This window comes from Halichoeres trimaculatus, unplaced genomic scaffold (assembly GCF_033239565.1).
Source record: "Halichoeres trimaculatus isolate MK-OKI-2021-1 unplaced genomic scaffold, fHalTri1.1 fHalTri1_scaffold_17, whole genome shotgun sequence".
Lineage (NCBI taxonomy): Eukaryota > Metazoa > Chordata > Actinopteri > Labriformes > Labridae > Halichoeres > Halichoeres trimaculatus.
Window position 1 is genome coordinate 14239416 of NW_027437195.1, and position 22468 is coordinate 14261883.

General features: G+C 40.7%; 2 protein-coding genes across 9 annotated transcripts in view; both read left to right on the top strand.

Moving 5' to 3' along the window:
* The first annotated feature begins 1285 nt into the window (after positions 1-1285).
* On the top strand, positions 1286-3064 carry LOC141806372 (cytochrome c oxidase subunit 8A, mitochondrial). The gene is made up of 2 exons (XM_074691863.1): positions 1286-1533; positions 2204-3064. Exons 1-2 carry the CDS (start codon positions 1417-1419, stop codon positions 2309-2311), a joined length of 225 nt encoding a protein of 74 aa, XP_074547964.1. The 5' UTR covers positions 1286-1416; the 3' UTR covers positions 2312-3064.
* Positions 3065-3196: 132 nt separating this feature from the next.
* unc79 (unc-79 homolog, NALCN channel complex subunit) overlaps positions 3197-22468 on the top strand; it is a 35535-nt gene continuing 16263 nt past the window's right edge. For 5 of the 8 annotated variants that reach the window (XM_074691854.1, XM_074691860.1, XM_074691856.1 and 2 more), the window contains exons 1-23: positions 3197-3381; positions 5468-5588; positions 8807-9120; positions 9791-9961; positions 10134-10229; positions 10336-10391; positions 11864-11993; positions 12121-12185; positions 13537-13625; positions 14032-14072; positions 14420-14448; positions 15586-15815; positions 16008-16179; positions 16315-16545; positions 16794-16984; positions 18525-18648; positions 19097-19237; positions 19745-19960; positions 20222-20449; positions 20673-20826; positions 21810-21889; positions 21972-22120; positions 22214-22371. In XM_074691854.1, the coding sequence (XP_074547955.1) occupies positions 3360-3381; positions 5468-5588; positions 8807-9120; positions 9791-9961; positions 10134-10229; positions 10336-10391; positions 11864-11993; positions 12121-12185; positions 13537-13625; positions 14032-14072; positions 14420-14448; positions 15586-15815; positions 16008-16179; positions 16315-16545; positions 16794-16984; positions 18525-18648; positions 19097-19237; positions 19745-19960; positions 20222-20449; positions 20673-20826; positions 21810-21889; positions 21972-22120; positions 22214-22371 (3208 nt within the window). In that variant the 5' untranslated portion in view covers positions 3197-3359. The remainder of the gene's footprint in view (positions 3382-5467; positions 5589-8806; positions 9121-9790; positions 9962-10133; positions 10230-10335; positions 10392-11863; positions 11994-12120; positions 12186-13536; positions 13626-14031; positions 14073-14419; positions 14449-15585; positions 15816-16007; positions 16180-16314; positions 16546-16793; positions 16985-18524; positions 18649-19096; positions 19238-19744; positions 19961-20221; positions 20450-20672; positions 20827-21809; positions 21890-21971; positions 22121-22213; positions 22372-22468) is intronic. The other 3 variants (XM_074691855.1, XM_074691862.1, XM_074691861.1) reach the window with 3 other exon arrangements.

The window sequence follows — 22468 nt, forward strand, 5'->3', positions numbered from 1 at the left end:
GTTAACTTCACAGATGCTGTAAATGCAGTGTGCCGGCCAGTTAAAAGGCCCGTCGATACGCCTGAAAATCCTTTATAATTGTCAATTTACGGGCGCCCTCTAACGGTCAATTTGTGGTGGAACCAAATGGTCTCTAGTTCTGGGACAAATATTTTTGAAAGGTTTTATTGCATCTGTCAATGAAAGATAATGATCGATATATCAGTTGCCCGAACATTAAAACTAAATGATGCATCATATTTAATATTCCTCTTTTATAGCTCTATGCAACCCCTGAAATACTCAGTTGTGGGAATAAAATGTTTTTAAGCCACATGAAATTGTGTAGAAACTTGAAGCCAGATGTCATTTGTTATTTATTAACTATTTATAATGCGTTTTGTCGAGAGATAGAGAAAAAAAAAACACTTTACCCTCTTTTAAGGTTATTATTTTGAAAACCATTTGATCTGCAAGGCTTCCTGTGATAGAAGTTCTTCCGGCCTCCTGTAGAGAGCAGCATAACACATCTAATGAAGTCCAAAGCTTGACTGTCACATATTCATGTGTAGCTTTTCTTGAATTCACCATCAGTAGACTCCAAGGTCATTTTTACAATAAAACCAACCTCTAAATTTTGTACAATTTGATTGGTACTGGGACATTCACAGAATATATGAAAATTGAATTGGAAAAAATATAACAAGAAAATTCAGTTAATTTTATTCCTGTGAAAGCAGAGGCAAATGTATTGGCTGCTCCTCCTTCAATATTCACTACACTGGATTTCAGGCCTAGTCCAGCAGCCAATCCCCAAACCTGTCAAAGTTTGTTGAATATGAGTCTGAATATGAGAAGATGTAATGATCAATAGGGACATCTTAACCTTCAAAAATGTGTCTCTACCACAAGATTGATTTCTTAACTACCCAACTTCTGTGCTCCCTCACTTAAGTATTTCCAAGATACATATATTTTAATGTAATTTATCTCATTTTATCCCACCACAACAGTTTAGGAGAGATACTATTTAGTTGTGTAGATGACAGAAAACTGATTATCTCTACAAGGAGTTAAAAATAAGTTAACATTAATCATCTCTGTCTCTAATTGACACTAAGTTCTTTGTTGGCAGTCAATCAATTAAAGCTAAACTGATGCTTTATCTTCAATCAGAATTGCCCCAAACTGCAAGCTCTTATGATGTATGTAACTTGACTTTCCTGCTCATGGACCAGGCCCAAAATTTTGTCCTGATGAGAACTTGGTCAGTATGTTTACATGATGGTCTTTGGCTCATGGAAGTGACTCCTCCCTGGAGCAGTGCTGGGAATTAGATGAAAGTGGTGACTAACTGTTCGTATCTGGCAGGATGAGGAGACGATTTCCTCAGAAACATTTCCGTGCATTAAAAGAGAGTGACTGTTTGAGAAGAAGATGTTCTCTGTCCTCAGGAGTCCAACTCTGACCAAGTCCAGGTTGATGAAAGCAGTCCAGCAGGGCCAAAGGTCAAACATCTACAGCAAGCCAGGAAAGGAGAAGATCGGGCCTGGGGTAGGACTCTTTGCTGTACAGAGATATAGAAGATATGGTAGTTAATATAATTTTGAGGTGATAAATGTTCTTACCTGTGCCAAGTGTGTGCTAACAACTGATGAACAAACTTTAAAGACCATTTTAACCCCAAAATGAGACACAAAGGACAACAAAATCAGTCCTGGAAAGTCAGTATCTAAGATCCTTCACTGGATTGTCCCTAATGCAAGGAACTCAAGCGGACTGTGCTTTCCAGCCAGCAGCGAAGGAGAAATGTTTTATTCATGACTTATCCATAAGTTAGTGTGAAGCTCGAGCCTCTGTAAAGAGATCCCATGATAGAACTGCAACATAGTGGCCCGCGTTTATGCTGTTATGAATCTGTTGATCTCTCCCCAGGGACATGAATAGGGGCTTTTTTTCACAGCCTGCTTCTAGTTGGAAATAACAAAGTGGGTGGGAGTATCATGGTAGGTAGATATAGATGGTGGCCGTCTTTATTCCACTGGATGACTCACTGGGATCAGGAGCCTCTGTTGTGGATGCAGGTGTTACATTTCTTCTACCTAACCTGCAGCCAACAGCAGAGGTTTAGGAGCAATACAATAGAATTAAAATGTGCCACCAAAGATTTACATCAGTGTCTTGTAACGCCACCTTTATGTTTGTATTTTTTTCTTTCTTTCAGCAATCTTTCTTTGGCTTGTGTGTGTTTGCTGTTACTCTTCTGGCGCCTGCTGGATGGATCATGCATCACATCCCAGGATACCGTCAGAGACCACCTCCACACCCCTGACCTCTGACTTTTGCATGAAAACGATACACCTTTATTGTGATAACCTTCAGATGTGTAACAATAAATGAAGAAATGCTTGAGGATAAAATGGATTTATTGTGTATAGAATTGGATTTCAGGTGTGTTGATCAATTCTTCATTTCAAACTCTTTGGATTGTGAAATAGGTCCATTTGATGTTAATACCAATTTGAAAAAGGATCGGTTAATTTGATTTTATTTTGTCTTACTATTATTTTGCCTTTACACTTTTAAAAAAATCATAACAAGCATGAAAATATAGAGGTAAAACTGCAGAAATTAATGAACAAAAATGCATTTATTAAGCTTTAAAATTGGTAAACAAGGTTATTTATAGATCATAAAAGGGTTGTTGTCAGATGGGGGCTGGTTTTAATTTTTTAACCATTTTTTTCTGCTTTGAAAAAATATTTTTTGCCATCACAAACAACAAAAGAAAAAAATCATCGACGTAAGAAAGGCAGATGCATTGTAGCTTTCCTCAAGCAAGCATCAGTGGTTATGATGATGAAAATGTGACAACCATCTGTTGCATGTATAGCGTGCAATATAAAACACAGGTAATATGATATAAGCAGTAGCATCCAAACAGATAAACTAAAGCATGTCCCTCGAATGATCAGCTCCAAGACCACTGATGTTCTCGTTGAATTTCTTGAATGACAATTTGTCAAAGCCGGATCAGTCCATTTGGAAAGGTATGCTGTGGCAGATGTTAATCAGTTTTTTTTATCTTCCCCCTGAAAGGAAAAAATAAAAATAAAATTAATAACTGCCTCACAAAACGTCCCTTGGTTTTAATTCCACTGAAAGCCCACGAAAAACGACCGCAGCACCGCCTAAAAAGCCACGGCGCATAAATCCATCGCGCAGAGTGGTACAATCAAGCCGCCGAGGCTGCATGAGCTGCTAGGGGGGTATGTTCACTTTTTCACGACTGAGGGAAACACACAACGCCGGGGAGGGAAAAAAAAGAGCACTAAAACAATTGACAGTCTTGGTTTTATGTTTCCCCAAGTGTCAACGAGATGTCTACGAAGGCAGAGCAGTGTAAGTACAGCGCCGTTCTCCTGTTTTTTTCATGAGAGAGGTTGGAAACTGGGAAATGTGATTTTTGTTTTAAGCAAGAAAGCGAATGAGGGGAGCTGTCCTTGGTGATGAAACCGCGGTTGCCATGGCAGGTTGCAACACGTCCTCTCACTGCAGAGGATGGCTGGAGGGCTCAGTGCTCTCGGGAAAGCCTCTGTTTGTATCTCAGTATCACTCGGTATGTTGAGAGGAGAACAGTTTCATAGCTAAAACGCCCGGTCGTCATGGTATTATTGTGGTCGGTTTTTGATTGACGTGACTGGAAGAGGTGCGTGCGGAAAGCGAGGTGTGCTGCTGGTCTCAAGGTCGACCTGACTGATTCTTTACTCAACAATATGGTGGCTTTAGATTGATCAATTATGAAGAATCACACAGACCGACCTGGAGACTGTTCTGTTCGTTTCTACTTCCATCCTCTGATTTTCATTGGAACAGGTGGACGGAGCCTCAATGTGCACATTTCCTTCCATGTTGCTGGATTTTCTCTGCACACTTTTTGAAATCCACATATTGCTCACATATAAATAGACGCAATCATGGGGACACACTTGTTTTTGGAAGCGTAATTTGTAATTACAATACCATAACCAGCCATATCCTTCTGTAAAAATCAGCATGTTTTTGATTCCTCACGTGACAAAAACAAACAAAATGGTGTGGTGCTACCAGAGAGTGTAATGTTAGTCAAACTAGATACAGTTAGTATTACCACCAATTTCTGTTTGTTTTTGTTGCTCTAATATCTGAGGGTAGCCAATTTCATACCACCACATAAATATTATAGGTGACTATCTGTGGGATAGTCAGTGCACTAGCCAGGAAGCTTACCAGGAACAAGTTCTCCTCATGAAAATCTACTGTTGTTTAGATAAGTTGAGGTGTGACAGTAAACATTAGGCAACAGGTGTGAGGTGAAGGTTTACTGTGAGCCAAAGCTTGAAAATGTCAACAATTTTCCCCCATGTTTTGTTTTTAGTAATAGGCTTTCAAAAGGTTGGCGAGTTGTTTTGATACCAATATCAGTACTGATAATAACACAATATACAACTAAAACTAGCTGTTGGGTATAATTTGGTATGCAACTCAATGCACCAAAGTAAAAGGAACACCCCAACAACCTTGTGACATCACCAAACATAATCTCTGTGTTGCAAAGAGTAAAGTATTTATCAAAGCTATCAAAACAAATAAATGATCTACTTACACATAATTACTTTTTTGTGGGAGTAGTATGGGAGCTTTGGTAGACACTGGTCCTGATTCAATGCTAGGTTAGGGAATCAGTATTGCAACCATCTAATATCAGCTAAAGACTGACCCTGCTCAATTGGTTACAGATCTTACAAATTCACAGGTGTTAAAACGTTTTTTAGATGTGTAAAAGAAAATCAAAACACATCTCCAAATATCAATAAAGGAAGAATATTTTGAAATGCTGCACAGAGTTTGAGAACACATGCTCCAACCCTGCAGCTGTTATTTTTATTTTGGGGTCTGTCATTTACAGGTCATAGAGGACGCTAAACACTACAGCCCAAAGTCACAGAAACTGGGTCAGCAATCACCCCGTCCAACTTCTGTCTCTGACATCCACAGGCCAAAAAACTAATACATCTATACCTATGACATCAACCTAAGGGAACAGTTCGTCATGGTAACTAACAAGCCGGGGTCAGTGTCATCGGTGACTAAGCCCTCTCTCATGCTCACCCCCGACCGCATTTTCCAGGCATTGTCCTGGGACTTGAACTGGCAACCTTTTGTGCATGGGTTTATTTCTGTAAGCAATAGTTAGCACCTCCTCCAGGGCTTCCGGTGACCTTGCTTCTATACTAAAAAGGTCACCTGGTGCAGGCCCAGAGAGCCATGGGAACACACACTCTTTGTTTGACTTGATAATCACAGCTTCTGAGCTACAAGCTGTCTCTGTATCAGCCAGGGCAACAGCTGCATGTATGTTCAACCAACTGCCTTTTCTTTGTGCTTATGGTTACTTTTCTAGCAATAGTTTTGATTTGTTTGTTACTCTGCTCTTTATTTTGTCCAGTTGCCTCTAAGATACGATACTTGCAAGAGTATCACAACCGTGTGCAACACAATATTTATCCTGTGCCCTCTGGAACAGACATTGCAAACACACTGAAATACTTTTCCCAAACCCTGCTCAGGTAAGTACCCCGCTCTGGAGCCAACAGGTGAAGTAACAGACTGTAGAATGTTTCATATTTAGCTTCCTTCATGATCAGATACTCAGATTAGGATCACACACTTGACTTACCACAACAAATTAAAGGGAGAGTGACAGAGAAAGAGATAGACAGAAGCAGATTTCTGGTGGAGGTATGATTTTGTGTTAAAGCAGCAGTGATAGACGGCTCACTTTGTATATTGATTCAGCGCTCGCTTGCTAGATGAACACTCCCTGGGGTTGTATGTCTTGTCCTTCCCATAAGAGCCGGCGGAGAGGGCAGCTCCTCAGGCTCTACAGTTGTAGGGTCAGGCTGCTCCCAAGGGTGCTGTGAGCGCCTGAGGAGGGAACATCATGTTATTTCCTCCTCTGACACAGGTCAAGTAGGAAGCCATTTTGGAAACATCTTATTTTGTGATGGGTCACTTCCCTCTTTTTTCCTTTTAGCTTAGCTTCAAAATGCACTGTAACAGGTTATTTCTGTCCACATATGGTTAGCTTAGTCTCACCGCTTATAGCCTCTCAGAAAATATTACCGCTGTCATAACTTGTTGGCTAATTTACAAAACTAGAGGATTACCAGAGGCAGAACTTGTATGTCCCACTTTTATCATTATTATCAGCTTAGGGTGCAATCTATTTGAGATTGGCAGCTGGCCTTGATTCTACACTTTATGCCTCGGCCCCATAAGGATTATTTCTCTGCTGAGTGATGCTCACAGAGTATCCAGAATACTTTATGCTTTGCTGAAGGGCTGTCCAGCACCAGCAGCCAATGTGCTGTTTTGGAAATGGCCTCTGATTTGTCTTTGGTGCAGATGGAGCATGACAGGAGGGGCTGCAACTGTGAGAACGTGTTAACTTAAGATTTTGTCCGAGTGGCAGTGTCGTTTCAATGTGAAAGGAAACGCTCCACACTGCTACTTGACTTCCTCTTGTAGCAGGGCCTTTTAGCACAGATCTGCAGAACAAAATAATCTCCCCTTACTGTTAAAGGGGTATGGTTTCAGCAGAGATGCCAGGATTATCAGTACACCTGTGCTCTCTTAGACTTGAGGTTAAGATAGAGAGAAAAGTGAAAATGAAAAAGGATTAGTGAGGAAGTGGAAGAAGTGGACTTAGAAAAATTAAGAATAAGCAAAAAAATTCTCAGGGAGGTGATGCTGATTCATACACCGATGTTATTTTCAGGTCAGTTGCAGAACAGACAGAAGAAGAAAGCTTAAATCATTCAATTTATCTAAAATATTCAAGTCTTCTTAAAGATAGATTTGTTATATTTCTCTAAGTCAGACTTTCTCTGCATCAGTGAGCCGTGCTGACTTCAGGCCAAACTGCATCACTCAGATAGACGACTTTCCTGAGCAGAAATCATTTCTAGTCACGTCAGACATTATTTTAGGCACCACAAAGCTTTATCTGGACTACATAAACCTGAAAAATGTCGTTAGGTCTGACTGTGCACTGAATTACTGCTACACATAGTAGATATAGATATACAGAGTGCAGGGTTTGACAGTCGATGTATGTCATGTGTCTGTATCAGTGCATTTCTACATGTGTTTTATGTGTCGTATATGTTTGTAGTTTTTGTGTTGTTTGTACGAATGTATGTTATGCACATATGTGTGTCCTTGTGTATATGTTCAGTGTGTGTGTGTGAGTGTGTCTGTTTTTGTCTTTGTTCATTGTTCAAAATAATTATGATGTTTTCTATATGGCAGTGAAAAAGTCATACTCTGAGATACAGTGTATTGTCCTGAACTAGTTTGAGTTTAACTTGGTAAAAAACAAAAACAAACAAACAAACAAAAAAAACGCTGTTTGATGAAAGAATCTCCACAGACTGAGATCTTACAGAGTATGACTTTGAGGGGATGAGTTAGAAAATGTGACATTCTGCTTTTTACAGTGTAAAACATCAAGCTACAGGCCAAACATTATGCATAGTCTAATGTCGTGTTAAATATTATTTTTATATTTAAGATGGATTCCCCTTTCTCACTCGCCAGAAATGCTGTAACTCTCCTTTTTGAGTGACCTTTCAAAACAAAAGTAAAAAAAAACAATACATCAGCATTTATAAGCTGGGCTTTTATGATAAATCCCAATCATTTGCCTGATAGAACAGCTTAGCTCTTTAGTAATGTGCAGTAAGAAGAGCAATGCTCTCTGCCCCCCCCCTTCCCCCTTCCTCCACCCTAGACGCTCCGCACTCAACCCCAACTAATTTCTCCTTTTGTTTTTTCCCTCTCTTAAAATTGAATATGTCCACCACCTTCCCCAGGGGACAGCAAACACAATTGTCCATCCTGCATTAGTTCACAAACATAATGCTACCAGTCATCTCCCCCTGATACAACCTATTCCTTTGTCATTATAGTTTCTCCTCTACCGTAGATTAGTTGTTACATTTATTTTAGAAACCTGAATCCATATGCCTGTTGGATCTCATTATTTCTCCTGATGATACTGGTACAGTATCATAATGTATGCATACGGACATTATTTCTCTGGTGCAATAAACATGTGCTGTGACCTCGGAGCATTTGATCTTACCTCACACACATGTTTATTACTGGCTGAAGCATGTTTCAAAAGTGTCACCTCTGTATTTTCCCTAAACCAATTTGGTGTCACTCCCATCCTTGACAGCCCCACAAAAGACAAGGAAATTTCTTTTTTTTTCTTTCTTTTTTTCAAATTCCACGGCTCATTGGCCTTTTTTTGCATGGTAGCCTCTGACCTTGCTGATTGTAAGACGGCAGCCATCGAGGGACAGTCTTTTGCGCTGTGCCTTTTTGGAGAAGTATGGGGTTGCCACTGAAAACATGCCATTTTTTATATTTTTGCTCCTTGTCACCAGATACGCATGAGATGCAGTGATCATTGCAGTTTGTGCTCATGTCTTTTTTTTCTTTTCCAAGTGCAAAGACAGATTAAATGAGGAAAAATTGAATCAAAGTCACTCAACAGACAAAGCAGGGAAAAATTGCCCGTGCCTTCAGTGATACAGTCAAATAGTGAGACACTGCATCCTATGTGGGGTTTATCTGGGTTTGTTTTTTTCTATTTACGCTGTCTCTGTAGTGCCATTTCAATGTAATGTGCTGTTTTTTTGTGTCTTTGTTGTCTCTTTTTTTCCCTTGTTCCCTTCCCCTACCCTTCCCTCCCCTTCCCCTCCCGCCCCCGGAGCAGCATTCTGTCCCGCACAGGCAGGAAGGAGAACCAGGAAGCTTCCAATTTGGCCGTGCCCATGACCATGTGTCTTTTTCCTGTGCCATTCCCACTCACCCCATCTCTAAGACCACAAGTCAGTTCCATCAACCCTACAGTTACTCGCTCCCTCCTTTACAGCGTTCTGCGCGATGCCCCGTCAGACCGCGGGGGGCAGGGGCAGCAGAGTCGGGACGCTCAGCTCTCAGAGTACCCCTCTCTGGACTATCAGGGCCTCTATGTGACCCTCGTGACCCTGCTTGACCTGGTGCCCCTGCTGCAGCATGGTCAGCATGGTGAGTCAAGGCCCAGTGCACCACTGTTTGTCATCATCATCCCGAGCCGTCTGGCCTGCATGAAGCCACAGCTGCTTTTTTGGCCTCTTTTTTTGTAACTGGAAGAGAGAAGTCCTGCTGAGGAATCTTGAGGGATGCATGGGGTGATTGGGAGCACGCTGGATCCTGTCAACTTAATCGTTCATAAGCCATTGGATACACCAGACATAGGCTTCCTCTTCTGTGTATCATACCCGACTGCATGTTTGTTATGTACAGTGGGAGATATGTTATACTAATGTCAAAGAGTTGAATATAAAGCTGTACTTTCTGAATACTCTCTGTATACATCTGAGAATGATTTATTTCTGAGGCTGCATCAGTCAGTGCTCCTGTTTCTCATGAATATTTGCCACTGTTAAAGAAAGCTATAAAGCATGAAAACCATCTCCTACTTTTCGTATTCTTCTTTTCCTGGGGGCAAACTTGACTTCATTGGCTTTTAAAGAAAGCACACTGCTCTCTGCTGAAGCTCATTGTCCAATACTTTTTCCCTGTTCTACTGTTAAAGGACTGAAATGTCATGAAATTGTGCTGCTGCATACAGTATGTGAATACTGTATGCTCTGTTAATTGAATGAGTTTCTGTGTATCTCTCTTTGTCCTTTTTGCCTTCCTTCTTTCTCATCAGATCTTGGACAGTCCATATTTTACACAACAACATGCCTCCTGCCCTTTCTCAGTGATGATATTCTCAGCACTTTGCCCTATACAATGATCTCCACTTTAGCCACATTTCCCCCTTTCCTCCACAAAGACATCATTGAGTACCTGAGCACCTCTTTTCTCCCAATGGCTATATGTAAGTTTAACCTCTTAGGAGCTCATTTACTTCTAAGCAACTTGGTGAGATTATTAGTGATGTAAGAAATTAATAAAATCTGACACCATTAGGCCATATCTTGAACAAAACATCTTAAACATCATGACATTAAGCTGATTTTTTTATTATTCTGTTTCTTGTTTGTCTGTAGTGGGCTCAACTCGAAGGGAGGGGGGAGTCCCAGCCTACGTTAATCTGTCCGCCTCCTCAATGCTCATGATTGCAATGCAGTACACCTCAAACCCAGGTAAACTACCCTGTTAGCTTATTTGAAAGCATACACACATTTGTAACTAAACAGTTAGATTATGTTATGTTGTCTTCTAATGGCTCCCCTTATTACTTCTTTCCAGTGTATCACTGTCAGTTGCTGGAGTGTCTAATGAAGCACAAACAGGAAGTGTGGAAGGTATTACATAATGATGATATTTGGCCTCTTTTGAAGGACCCGATGAAGAGTTTCATTTCAAACAGAGTCAAAGTCACGTACATGTGTGATTAGATGTGCTGTCACTCTTAATTTTTTAAGGCTTCTCAAAAATGGGAAGTTTTAAATAAACAAGGAATACTGCAGCAGACAGACAAGCTGCTGGCTTCCAAGGCTGTAGTTTTTTAAAAATATTTTTCACATGATATTTTCAGTAAGGACTTGTTTGTCATGCCAGAAAATGTACTACATTTTTGACATAACCTAAAGAAACCCTATCTTAAAACTTTTCTGTAAGGGAGAACAAAAACACCACTACACTGCAAAAAACTGATATCTTATCAAGTGTTTTTGTCTTTTTTTTTTTTTTAAGTAAAAATTGTCTTATTATACTCAATATGAGCCACTTTCAACTTATCAATCCAGAAAAATGTCTTGTTTCAAGTTATCAGAGTACAAAAACGAGGTTTGAATCGCTTATAACCAGTAAAAAAATCTGCCAATGGAACAAGAAAAAATTGCTTGAAAATTTCCTTGAGACTAGAACAATGTCTTAATATAAGTAACTTTTCTCTTGTTCCATTGGCAGATTTATTTTTACTGGTTACGAGCAATTCAGACCTAATTCTTGTCCTTAAATAACTTTAAACAAGAAATTTTTCTGGTTTGGTCATGTGAATTTGGCTCATATTGAGACTAAAAAGTAAATTTCTACTGAAAATAAGACAAAAACACTTGATAAGATTTCAGTTTTTGCAGCGTAAGACCTGTGAAAATTATTTCAGTTTTTGGCTAGAAAACAAAGCTTTGTATAATCAGAGAAGTGAGGAAAATGGCCAAGAGTTGTGAAAATACCTTTTTCCTTAAAAAACCTTGGAGCAAAAGTTATTCCAGTTTCTTTGCTTGCGTAATTTTTCCTGGAGCAGACTCATTTCTTCAAGTGACAGCTTGTTTCTTCAGCCCAGACCGTTCAGCAGCACAAGATTTCTGCAAGACACTGGGATGCCTTTAATCCTCAGAAAATTTGTCATCCTCAGCTGCTTTAAACAAACCTAGGTCTCTTAACACACACAGGTTCAAGGTTTAAGCTTTTTTTGACACTATTCTCTAACTACCTGCTGCATACATTAAGCTGTGTCTTGGTGGTAATTTATGCTTTACTCTGTAACACCCAAGGTGTTTGTATCTGTTTTCATGATGCACACAAGTTTTGCAGCAACATACCATAACAGCAGTTCCCATTTTTTATGTAGTGGCTCTTTGCATAAAGCATATAATTATTCATTCCAAGATGTTTGCCAATAACTTCTATTTCTTTAAAAAATAATAATCTGAAGGCTTAACTCTGTTGCAATGAAACTTTTCAGTTTGTTTTATTCACAAACACAAGTTTGCAAAAGCCTCGAAATAAATTTGTGTTTTAAAATGATCGTTAATGTTCATACTGTGCGCAGGACCTTCTGTATGTAATATCCTATGGTCCATCCCAAGTCAAGCCTCCAGCCGTGCAGATGTTGTTTCATTACTGGCCCAACCTGAAGCCTCCAGGAGCCATCAGTGAATACAGGGGGCTGCAGTACACAGGTCAGGTTCTTCAAATATTACACCTGCTAAATGATATCTCCTTGCCCTGACTGGAGGTCTGATCTATCTACTTTTTTTTCCTCTCTCCCACCTTATACTGTCAATCTTCATCCGTTTTCTGGATCAGCCTGGAACCCCATCCACTGTCAACATATCGAGTGCCACAATGCCATCAATAAACCAGCTGTCAAGGTGATTTCGGAAAGATTGAAAGATGTATTAAACAAACTTTGAGCATTCTTCATAAAACAGATCCAAAATCCCTTTAACAATACCTTGTTACTGTGTGAAAATAGATTAGAGGAGGACTTGTTTTTCTCTGTGTCTTTTCACTTTCTCCTTTTGTAATTTGTTTTGTATAGACAGTCCATTTTATGTTTAAAAGCTTTTTCCCTTGAGAACTTCTTCCCGGATGCATTGGGCATGTGCAAAATTGACTTGCTGAGCTTAATTGTGTGTTGGTGTATTTGCTTTTGTTGGCCTCTTGATAAGTAAATCAGTGCATGTCCAGGCTGCTGTGGGAGCTGGGTAATGATATCAACTCTGATGCTGCTTTACACCAGCCTCTGCTGCTGCTGCTGCTGCTGCATTGCTTTATCAGCTCTGCCTGCCTTTACTCAACTGTGCTCAAAACTGACAAACAGAGAGAAGAAACAGGGGCACGGACAGGGGCCAGATTTCAATTACCAGGAGCAGGGAGGGGGTACATGGGGAGGGGGGGGGGCTTAATTGGAAGCGGTGACCCCGTGCAGCCCCGGAGGAGAAGGTGGCATCAAGTGAGCGTAGTAAATAACAGTGCACCGTCTGAACACAGAGGCTAAGAGCACTGAGGTTTTGCACAGGGCTAAGCACAGGTTGTGAGGGAGCGGAGAGCAGCATATGCAGGCAGTCATCCGCACAGAGGCTTAGGGAGACAGGTATAAATGTCACATAATTTTGTGCAATATCATGATATACTACCCTGAGAGAGCACTGCAAGGGGGTAGAAAATATAAGCTGCACTGACTGCAGGGTGTGATACTGAATTGGAAAGGTGGGTAAAGTATTGCAGGGTAGTGGGTTCAAAGAAGGGCAAATTTTTTATTTCTATATTTATTTTTTGTTCGGTGTGAGAGGATTAAATTCAAAAGGCAGATCACCTGTCATAGTTTTAAGGTACCCTCGTCTTAATATTTATTTTTTGATCACTTGTCATACAAATACAACCATAGCTCATCAGAATATAAAAATAATAAACAGGTCAGTTAGCTCTTGGATTTAAAAAAAAAGGAATGATGACAATAAAGCTCAAATCACACTCATGTTTGTAAGCTAAATGCCATCAGAAAGCTCAGACAGCTGGAGACATGGAGGGTGATGAAAGCAGAAAAAGAAAACTTCAGCAAAGAAAAACAGTCCCCTCATCTCATGATTCTTAAATGATTGTTATCTCCAAGTGGGAAGAAATGACATCTTTACTTCTAAAATAAATCAACTGAGTATTATCTTGTATAACTTTTGAATACCACATGCATATACTAACACTTCTTATCTTACTCTGCAGATGTGTATAGATCCCACTCTTTCTGTTGCCCTGGGAGACAAGCCCCCTCCTCTTTACATCTGCGAGGAGTGCAGTCAGAGGATAGCAGGGTATGCCACTCTTTCATTCCTCTTCTCCACGCCCCAGATCCTCCCCCGCCTTAACTAAGACGCCTTTCCAAACATACATCACATAGTGCCTGCCTCATTATTCCCCACCTTTACCCAGGGGAACGTCATCACCATGGTTACATAATTCCCTCACCCTGATAATGAGATGATCATCACAAAATACGCAGCCACTTGTTTCTCTGTCCTCCAGCATGTACATACTATAATTGCATGGCTCTGTGTTTTGTACTTTCTTTGATATTGAGGGAGATATATTGTGTTCAGCTTTGTTGGGGAGCTGAGGCTGTGTGTGCTGTGTGTGCTGTGGCTGTGTTTGTGCTTAGGCTCTGAGGCGCAGTTTGCTGGTACATCAAGAATTGTTTATTTATTTCTTTAACCTTTTCAGAGATCACGCTGAATGGCTTGTGGATGTGCTCCTGCCCCAAGGTGAGTGTTCACAAACAAACAGTTGTTTGAGTTTCACCAAGTCTGTCTTTCACCTTACAGAGACAAACACACACAGTAAATGGATCACTTTAGTTTGTTATGATACTGAGCAGAGGAGTGTCCAGAGGTGACGTGATACCTATGAGATCAGATGGCCAATCCCAAATCACAAACTATGATTCTAAATTGCTATTGTTGTTTTTTTATATTTTAAATAAACTCAAAAAATAATTCACTTCATCTTTGAGTGGTATTTCACAATAATTGTTGCTACTTAATGTAGGCTAATTAGGTAGTTATGTACAGGCGGTTAACAATTTTGACATTGTTTTTATTTGTCTTCACAGCAGAGATATCTGCCATTTGTCAAAAGAAGGTAAGATTCCTTCTGTAATATGGAAACAAATGTCACGGTCTGCTTTCGTTTTGCACATAACCATTGTGATTTATCCTGTTACAGCATGATGTAATACTGAGCATTATCCAGTGTGTGTTCATAATTAGGGAAAATAAACGTTTGCTGTCATTTTTTGTCAAAGATTAACCTCGTTGCATCAGTAGAATAATGACGTCGCAACTCAGTACTCACGCAACTCACACAAACACAAATAACCAACAAAAAATCTCTTTGTGGGAGATATTTCATGTTCTTTTTCAAACCAATTGTTAATAACAAGCTCTTTTATTTACCAATCTGAAATGCGTCTTTTGCACTGAGAGCTCTATTCATGGGAAGTGGCTCAGGAAAGGCTGAATGGTTTCAAATGAAGCTGCTCAGGCGTGATGTTTATACGCTGTTGTTAAATGTACAGCAAAGGGCAAGTGCTCCCCGCTGGTTTCCACAGAGACACCTGGAAAACTGAGAGTGGGATTATCTCAGGTAGTCAGTCTGAGCCACCACACAGTGGAGCACGTTTTGTCCTGTGATTATAATCCAAAGCCTCGAATTCTGATCAGGCTTTGTCACAGTCATTTCACAAAGCTCTTTTAACTCCCACCTAAAGTGACTTCAGCTCTGCCACTGTTATCAGCGATGTTTTCCTTCTTTCTAAGAATATTTATTCATAAAAACACCATAAAGTCCTAAATCTTATTTTTAACAACAACAATATCAGTAATGGTCAGGTGAGTTTTTTTGCTTGTTGAAAGCTGGCTGAGAGAATGAGAAAACTCCCTACCAGAGGACGGATATGTTAATTTGATAGGGAGCTCTGCATTGCTCTAATGGCACAAGATTAGGGGCTGATCAGATTAGGATGCCCCTCTCGTGCCGAGCTTTTTATTTTTAGAAACCTGAGACACTGTGGGGGCTCAGTGAGTTTCTCAATCACTCAAGATCTCAGAACCAGTGAATTCATTTTCAGTGCAGTTGTTTGTTTAAGAAACCTTTGGATACATACTTTTAAAGGATTAAAAGAGTTTTTTTCTGTGATTGTTTCATCTTCCTGCCCACTGCTCAGAATAGAAATGAACTATTCTCTCCTCCTCTTCGGTCTGTTTCTTGGCTTTGCAGAACTGTAGCTCTCACGTCAGGAGAGCAGTGGTCACCTGCTTCTCGGCCGGCTGCTGTGGGCGCCATGGCAACCGGCCTGTCCGCTACTGCAAGCGTTGCCATGTCAACCACCACAGCAGCGAGGTGGGGGCTGCGGCGGAGACCCATCTATACCAGACCTCGCCCCCTCCCATCAACACCCGGGAGTGCGGAGCGGAGGAGCTGGTGTGCACTGTGGAAGCAGTTATAAGGTGCATTCACTGTCTATACGCTTACGTTCACAGCTGCAGTTACAGCATCATGATGTGAAACATGTCTGAACATGGATGTAGAGATAACTATTCAGCATGTGATATGATTAATTAAACTGCTCCTCGTGAATTTGTCCTTGCTGACTCTGTAACTCCCCCCTTCTCTCTCTCATCTTCTCCCTATCAATCCAGCCTCCTCAAAGAGGCAGAAATACATGCAGAACAGCGAGAGTTTGAGCTGAACAGACGTCGTCAGATGGGTCTGTCCGCCTCCCACCACTCTCTGGATAACATAGAGTTTGACAACAAAGAGGATGACCAGCACGACCAGCGGCTCCTCAGCCAGTTTGGCATCTGGTTCCTTGTGTGTAATCCCAGGCCTTTGCCCCTGTGTCTGTCAATAACAAGAGATTGATAAAGATGTGTACAGAACATGCCTCCCTATCGCTTTCCTGTTGACTTCATGTTTACACAGCTAATTGGTTTGCTTTTCCTGCAGGTGAGCCTGTGCACACCCAATGAGAACACTCCCACAGAGAGTTTGGCTCGGCTGGTCAGCATGGTGTTCCAGTGGTTTCACTCCACCGCCTACATGATGGACGATGAGGTTGGGAGCCTGGTGGAGAAGCTGAAGCCCCAGTTTGTCACCAAGTGGCTAAAGACAGTGTGTGAAGTGCGCTTTGACGTCATGGTCATGTGTCTGCTACCCAAGCCTGTTGAGTTTGCCCGGGTAAGGCCCAGGACGAGTGAAGTTACAGTTCAGTGTTACAGCAGATGAGGTTTCTGACTATTTAACTATGCTACGGCACTAGTGAGCATTTAAAGATGTTCCTCAGTGCATCAGACATAAATCTTAACAGCGTGATAACATAATGCAGCTCAGAGTTGATGTTTATTAAATACTTAGAAGACAGGTCACCATGCTAACTCCAGAGGCTGTGTTTGATCTGAACAAATGCCTGCACAATTTTTCACCAGGTGGGAGGTTACTGGGATAAGTCGTGCAGCACAGTGACCCAGCTGAAGGAGGGCCTGAATCGAATCCTGTGTCTAATACCCTACAATGTCATCAGTCAACCCCTGTGGGAGTGTTTCATGCCAGAGTGGCTGGAGGCCATCCGCACTGAGGTGCCAGACCACCAGCTCAAAGAGTTTCGGGAGGTTCTCAGGTAGATCCTTCACCTCAAAAATCCAACCCACTTATCCGACCCCATCCTATCCGTCTTTTGCTCATGTGATGCACACAGCATGATATTTCAAGTGCAGCGACAAAACCACTGGATAGAGAACAGGGATATTTTAAGCTCAATGACAGGTCTTTGTCTGAGCTCCACTGAATCGGAGGAAAAAAGTCTGTTTCCAAAAATACCATCAACTTTGAAACCATCAAAACAATGACAATTATTCTTTAAAAATTTCAGCTGAAGTGTGTTTGAGACAGGTGCTTTGTGTCAGGCTCTGAAGCATAAAAATAACAGAGACTGATGATATGTAAGTATTCTGGGCTAAGATAATGAATCAGTGTAAAGTTTAACACTTTTTACAGGGCTAAGCAAAGTAGCTATCTTTGTGTCAAAAGTAGTAACTCTATAACAGAGAGCTAACAAGTATATGTACAGGATTGTTGAAATATTTATTAAATAACACCCAACTTTAATGCACTAATGACAGACCAATAGCAGGGGCAGGCATTCAAAATTCATGAGGAAAATGTCTTATGCTATAAAATTCCTCTTCCTTTATGCTGTTAAATAAACCCTCCTGCCAAAGTGTACTCTGAACTTTAAAAGTGTTTAAAATAACAGTACCAACAATCTACTTAAGTTGAACCATTTTTACAAAGTTTCAAGTTTAAGTTTATTCAGACAAACTTGTTAACTGAGCGAGAAATAGCAACAAAACAACATGGTAGTCTGAAAAGGCATGTTAAATGACAAATGTTTGTCATTCAACATGTTTTATAGCTCTTCTACCAAAAACGATACAGAGCTAGCTTGATGCTAACGTACATCGGAATTCTGTTAATATGCTAGCGGTTAGCATACATCGATAAAACTTTTCCAGCAGAATATCAACTTTCATCCCAGAACACACAAAGAAGTGAATTGTTCTCGCACAAGAGAGTCATTTTTAATCCATTTAACACGTTATGTAGCTCTTAATCTACCAATAACGATACAGAGCACCTGGCGCTAGCTTGATGCTAACGTACATCGGGATTTCTATTAGTATGCTAGTAGTTAGCATACATCGATAATACTTTTTTCCAGCAGAATATCAACTTTCATCCCTGAACACACAAAAATGTATATAACTTCCGCACAAGAGATTGATTTTCAGTCCATTCAACATGTTATGTCTCTCCTACACCACATAGCAGTGGTTTGGGGATGGCTGAAAGAGCTGTCACCAAGTCTTGAAAAGGATACCTATGCACGATTTCACGTAATCTCATTTAGAGCGTAAAAAATCAGGCCACAATTAAAAACATGATCATAACAATTAATATTAACTATTCGATGACAAACATTTAATATTATCATTTGGTAGCACAGCGCTCTACGGTGACTGGAAGTTTGCATGCCACCCAGTTTCTAACCGGATATACGTCATGCTTGCTCGTGAATGAAAAGAGCTGGAAAAGAAATAACAGGACTTAAAATCACTGGTGGTCTAACTTTCCACTTCTGTTCCTCTCTCTGCTTGCAGTAAGATGTTTGATATCGAGCTGTGCCCCCTGCCCTTCTCCATGGAGGAAATGTTTGGCTTCATCAGCTGCAGGTTCTCAGGATACCCAGCATCAGTGCAGGAGCAAGCTCTGCTGTGGCTGCATGTAGGCACACACACATGCTCAAACACACACACATGCTGTCTTGTTGACATCCTGGGGTTCTGTCCGCAGTGAGTGTGAATTGAACAGGTTGTCAGAGAGTGTGAGAGTCTGAGCAGAGACCCTGCTGAATATGGATCTGGGTCACAGAATGAGACTGAGAAAGAGAGGAGAGATTTAGCCTTTCCTCCCATATGCACTCACAGCTTGTCGCCCTGTATACATGGATCAATTTCAAGTTTTCTGTCTAAAGTAAGATCAAGAGATTGCAGGAATTATTTCCCATGAAACAGATCACATTCAAACCAAGTATACAAGTCCTGTCCAGCGATGATCTTTCTCTGCTTGAGATACCTCTGTGCAAAAATAATGCTTCCATCAGTTAAACCACTTTTAACCCTCAACTATCAAAAGCTGACGGTATGGCTTTTTCTGTGTGTCGCGGACTTAGGTGTTGTCAGAACTGGACATTGTGGTTCCTCTTCAGCTGCTGATTGGGATGTTCTCTGATGGAGTGAACTCTTTAAAGGAGCTGGCCAATCAGAGGAAGGCACAAGCTTCCGATCTGTCAGGCAACACTGGAGCTCGCAGGGTAAATGGACACACCAACACTGAAACTAAAACACCCTCCTGCATAAAAAATATAATATGATGGTTTGATAGTTTTATCATGTACATTTCTGTTAAGGTATGTGGTCAGAACAGAATAATAGCTTGCAGTGTTGGCAGTCTGTTTCCAAAAATCATCACTCAGCTCATTGTTATTACACTGTTGGGAATTGTGGTTATTTTGCATTCTGTCAGATGCTTTTTTTAGTCTCAAGATGTCGAGATTTATTTTCCTCCTTGTCCCTGCTTCTCCTATTCATCAGCATGTACTGTATGTTGCCATAGTAACTGCAATCTAATGTCTAAATATAGCTCTCTAAAAAGGCTTAATTGAACTCGACTCTGATGTCGATTTATCACTGAAATTTACAGCCAGGCCACTCTGCAGTTACATATTATTATTATCATTATCAAGAGCACCAGAAGATCTTAATTAGTTATTATGACTGACCAAGTGCTTGACTGATATTTTTGTGCCCTCCTGCTGTAGGTGAGTGTGGTATCAGATCCAGGACGCCGCGGGCAGCACAACACCCTGAGTCCATTCCCCAGCCCCTTCAGGAGCCCCTTCCGCAGCCCCCTGCGATGTAGCCCGTTCAAAAACCTGGGTCATGCTGCTGGACACTGTGCCCTGGATCTGGACTGTGATGATGATGATATGAACCTTGGATGCTTCATCCTCATGTTTGACCTCATCCTGAAACAGGTGACCAACCAAAATCTGTAAGATTATATAATCAGTTAAGAAAGAAGAAACCTTGTTTTACTAACTGTATTCAAAGGATACACTAAAACACAAGTTACTCAGATGTCAACATTTTTTTTCACAACTATCTTTTTTACTTTTTCACATGGAGAAGAAAGACTTAAAAAGCAAAAACAGTTCCCACAGGTGATATCTTGAGATTTGTATATCATGCTCCACTCTTGGTTCCCCTTTTACCTTTTGTCTCCCTCATTTCCCCAGATGGAGCTCCAAGATGATGGTGTGATGCTGGGTCTAGACAGCAGCCTAGGGAAGGATATCGTGGGCATCATCAACAACGTCTTCCAGGCTCCGTGGGGGGGCTCGCACACCTGCCAGAAGGACGAAAAGGCCCTTGAGTGCAGCCTGTGCCAATCCAGCATCCTGTGCTACCAGCTGGGCTGTGAGCTCCTGGAGAGGCTGACCCCCCGGGAAGAAATACGCCTTGTGGTGAGACACTCAGCATGAGTTTAATGCACTAAATATAAATGAGCCACATGTATAGATGCATCCTTGAAATGAATACAATGCAGTCCTTGTGTCCCAATTCATAACACTGGATAAATTGGTGTTGTAACTGATATCAAACATGCATCTTGTGAACTACACTTGTATTGATTTTATAAAAAAGCATTTTGAAATGCTAAAAAAGTATGTATATTTTTCTCTTCAGGAGCCGACAGATAGTCTGGAAGAAACCTTGCTCTTTCCTCAGCCAGATTTTTCTCTTGGGGCAGAAAATGGAAGTGAGGAAGGAGAAGACCCAAGTGTTGCAGCCACTCCAGTAACCAATGACAACCCCAGCAACCAGTCACCTGATGATGCATGTGTGTATCAGTTCTGTGCAAAAAGGGATTTCTGCCTTTACTGGACAGGACAGCTTGAGAAGGAGACAGGACATACAGAAATGTGTTCTCTATTATAAGTGTGTCAGACAAAACAAACTCTAGTCTCTATTCACTGTTTGGTACTAAAAGAGAACTTATAACTTTTCAGGGAATTCTTCAGTACTTGGTAAATCGGCTTATTTTCTAAACTAAGCTAGGCTATCAGCTAGCTGCCCTGGTTGCTAGTTGTAGGTTTTAATTTAAATGATTTCTCTGACCTCTTCACTATCAGAAGAATACTATAAAGTTTGATATGAATAGTTTAATATTTTCAGAAATAGTCTGACTTTTTTTAGTCAAGGCTAGCTGTTAGCTAAATTTGCTGGTAGCTGAATGTTACTCTTTCAAGGGATGGCTCAACATTTTTAAGAACTTGCTTGTTATGTTCTTTTTTGAAGTTTAGCTTTGAGCTAATTAGTCTGCTGGTAGTTGCAGTTTATGTGAAGGTAACTTTTTGAGAAATATGCTTGTTTGATTTTGGGGTGAAATGAAATGGGACTTTGTGAAACCCTTAAACAGGGCTGAACATAGCTTTACAACAGCTAGCATAGCTCAACATGAGTAGTGGAATAGGACTAAAAGCCAAAAAAAAAAAAAAATCCTATGCAGCTGCTGAATCTTTCAGGAGCTTGTACTTGATTTTTTTGGCCTAGTACATGTAAACCTAGGTTAAAAACTGTTTTACAATTAGAATGTTAAGTGACTGTTTTTATTTAGCAGAGCTGTGTGGCTACTGGAAATTGCTTCAACTTGAGTGTACCAACTTTAAAAATTAATGACAATCTCCCAAACTATTTTTTACCTCCTGAAACTGGTTTTCCTTTCTTTTTAATGTCAATCCAAACAAACTGTACTGAAATTCCAGCTTCATAGCTACAATACAGAAGAACTGAGTTGTAATACAATCCTCCTCTTTATTCCAGCCATGAAGAACAACTCAGATAAAAAGTTCTCCTATCAGCAGCTCCCTGTGTCTTTAAGGCTCATATACACCATTCTACAGGTATTTATTCTTATTCATTGAATATTTAGAGTTTGACTACTTTGCTGACTTACTCTGAGTCACACGTGTACTCTGTGTCCAGGAAATGTCAAAGTTTGAGGAGCCTGATATCTTGTTCAACATGCTGAACTGTCTGAAGATCCTTTGTCTCCATGGAGAATGCTTGTATCTGGCTCGCAAGGATCACCCACAATTTCTGGCCTACATCCAGGAAAAGATGCTAATACCAAGGTATCTATTTGTTGCTTTTTTCAATACAGAATTTCTGCAAAAGTCTGACTTGTCAGCATTTGTTGATGTGTGTGTTTGGTGTTGGTGTTTCAGTCTGTGGTCCATGCTGAAGTCTGAGTTTTGTCAGCTGGCCTCGCTGGCTGTGCCTCAGCTTCTGCATGCCCTTTCTCTCTCCCATGGAGCAGACATCTTTTGGAACCTCATCAACACAAACTTCAACAGCAAAGACTGGAAAATACGCTTTGAAGCAGGTAAGAGATAGATTATGGTGTATCAGAGTTTGATCTTTGTTGTGGTTATGAAAAGCATTTAATATAATTGCAGACACAGACTCATAAAGAATTTGAT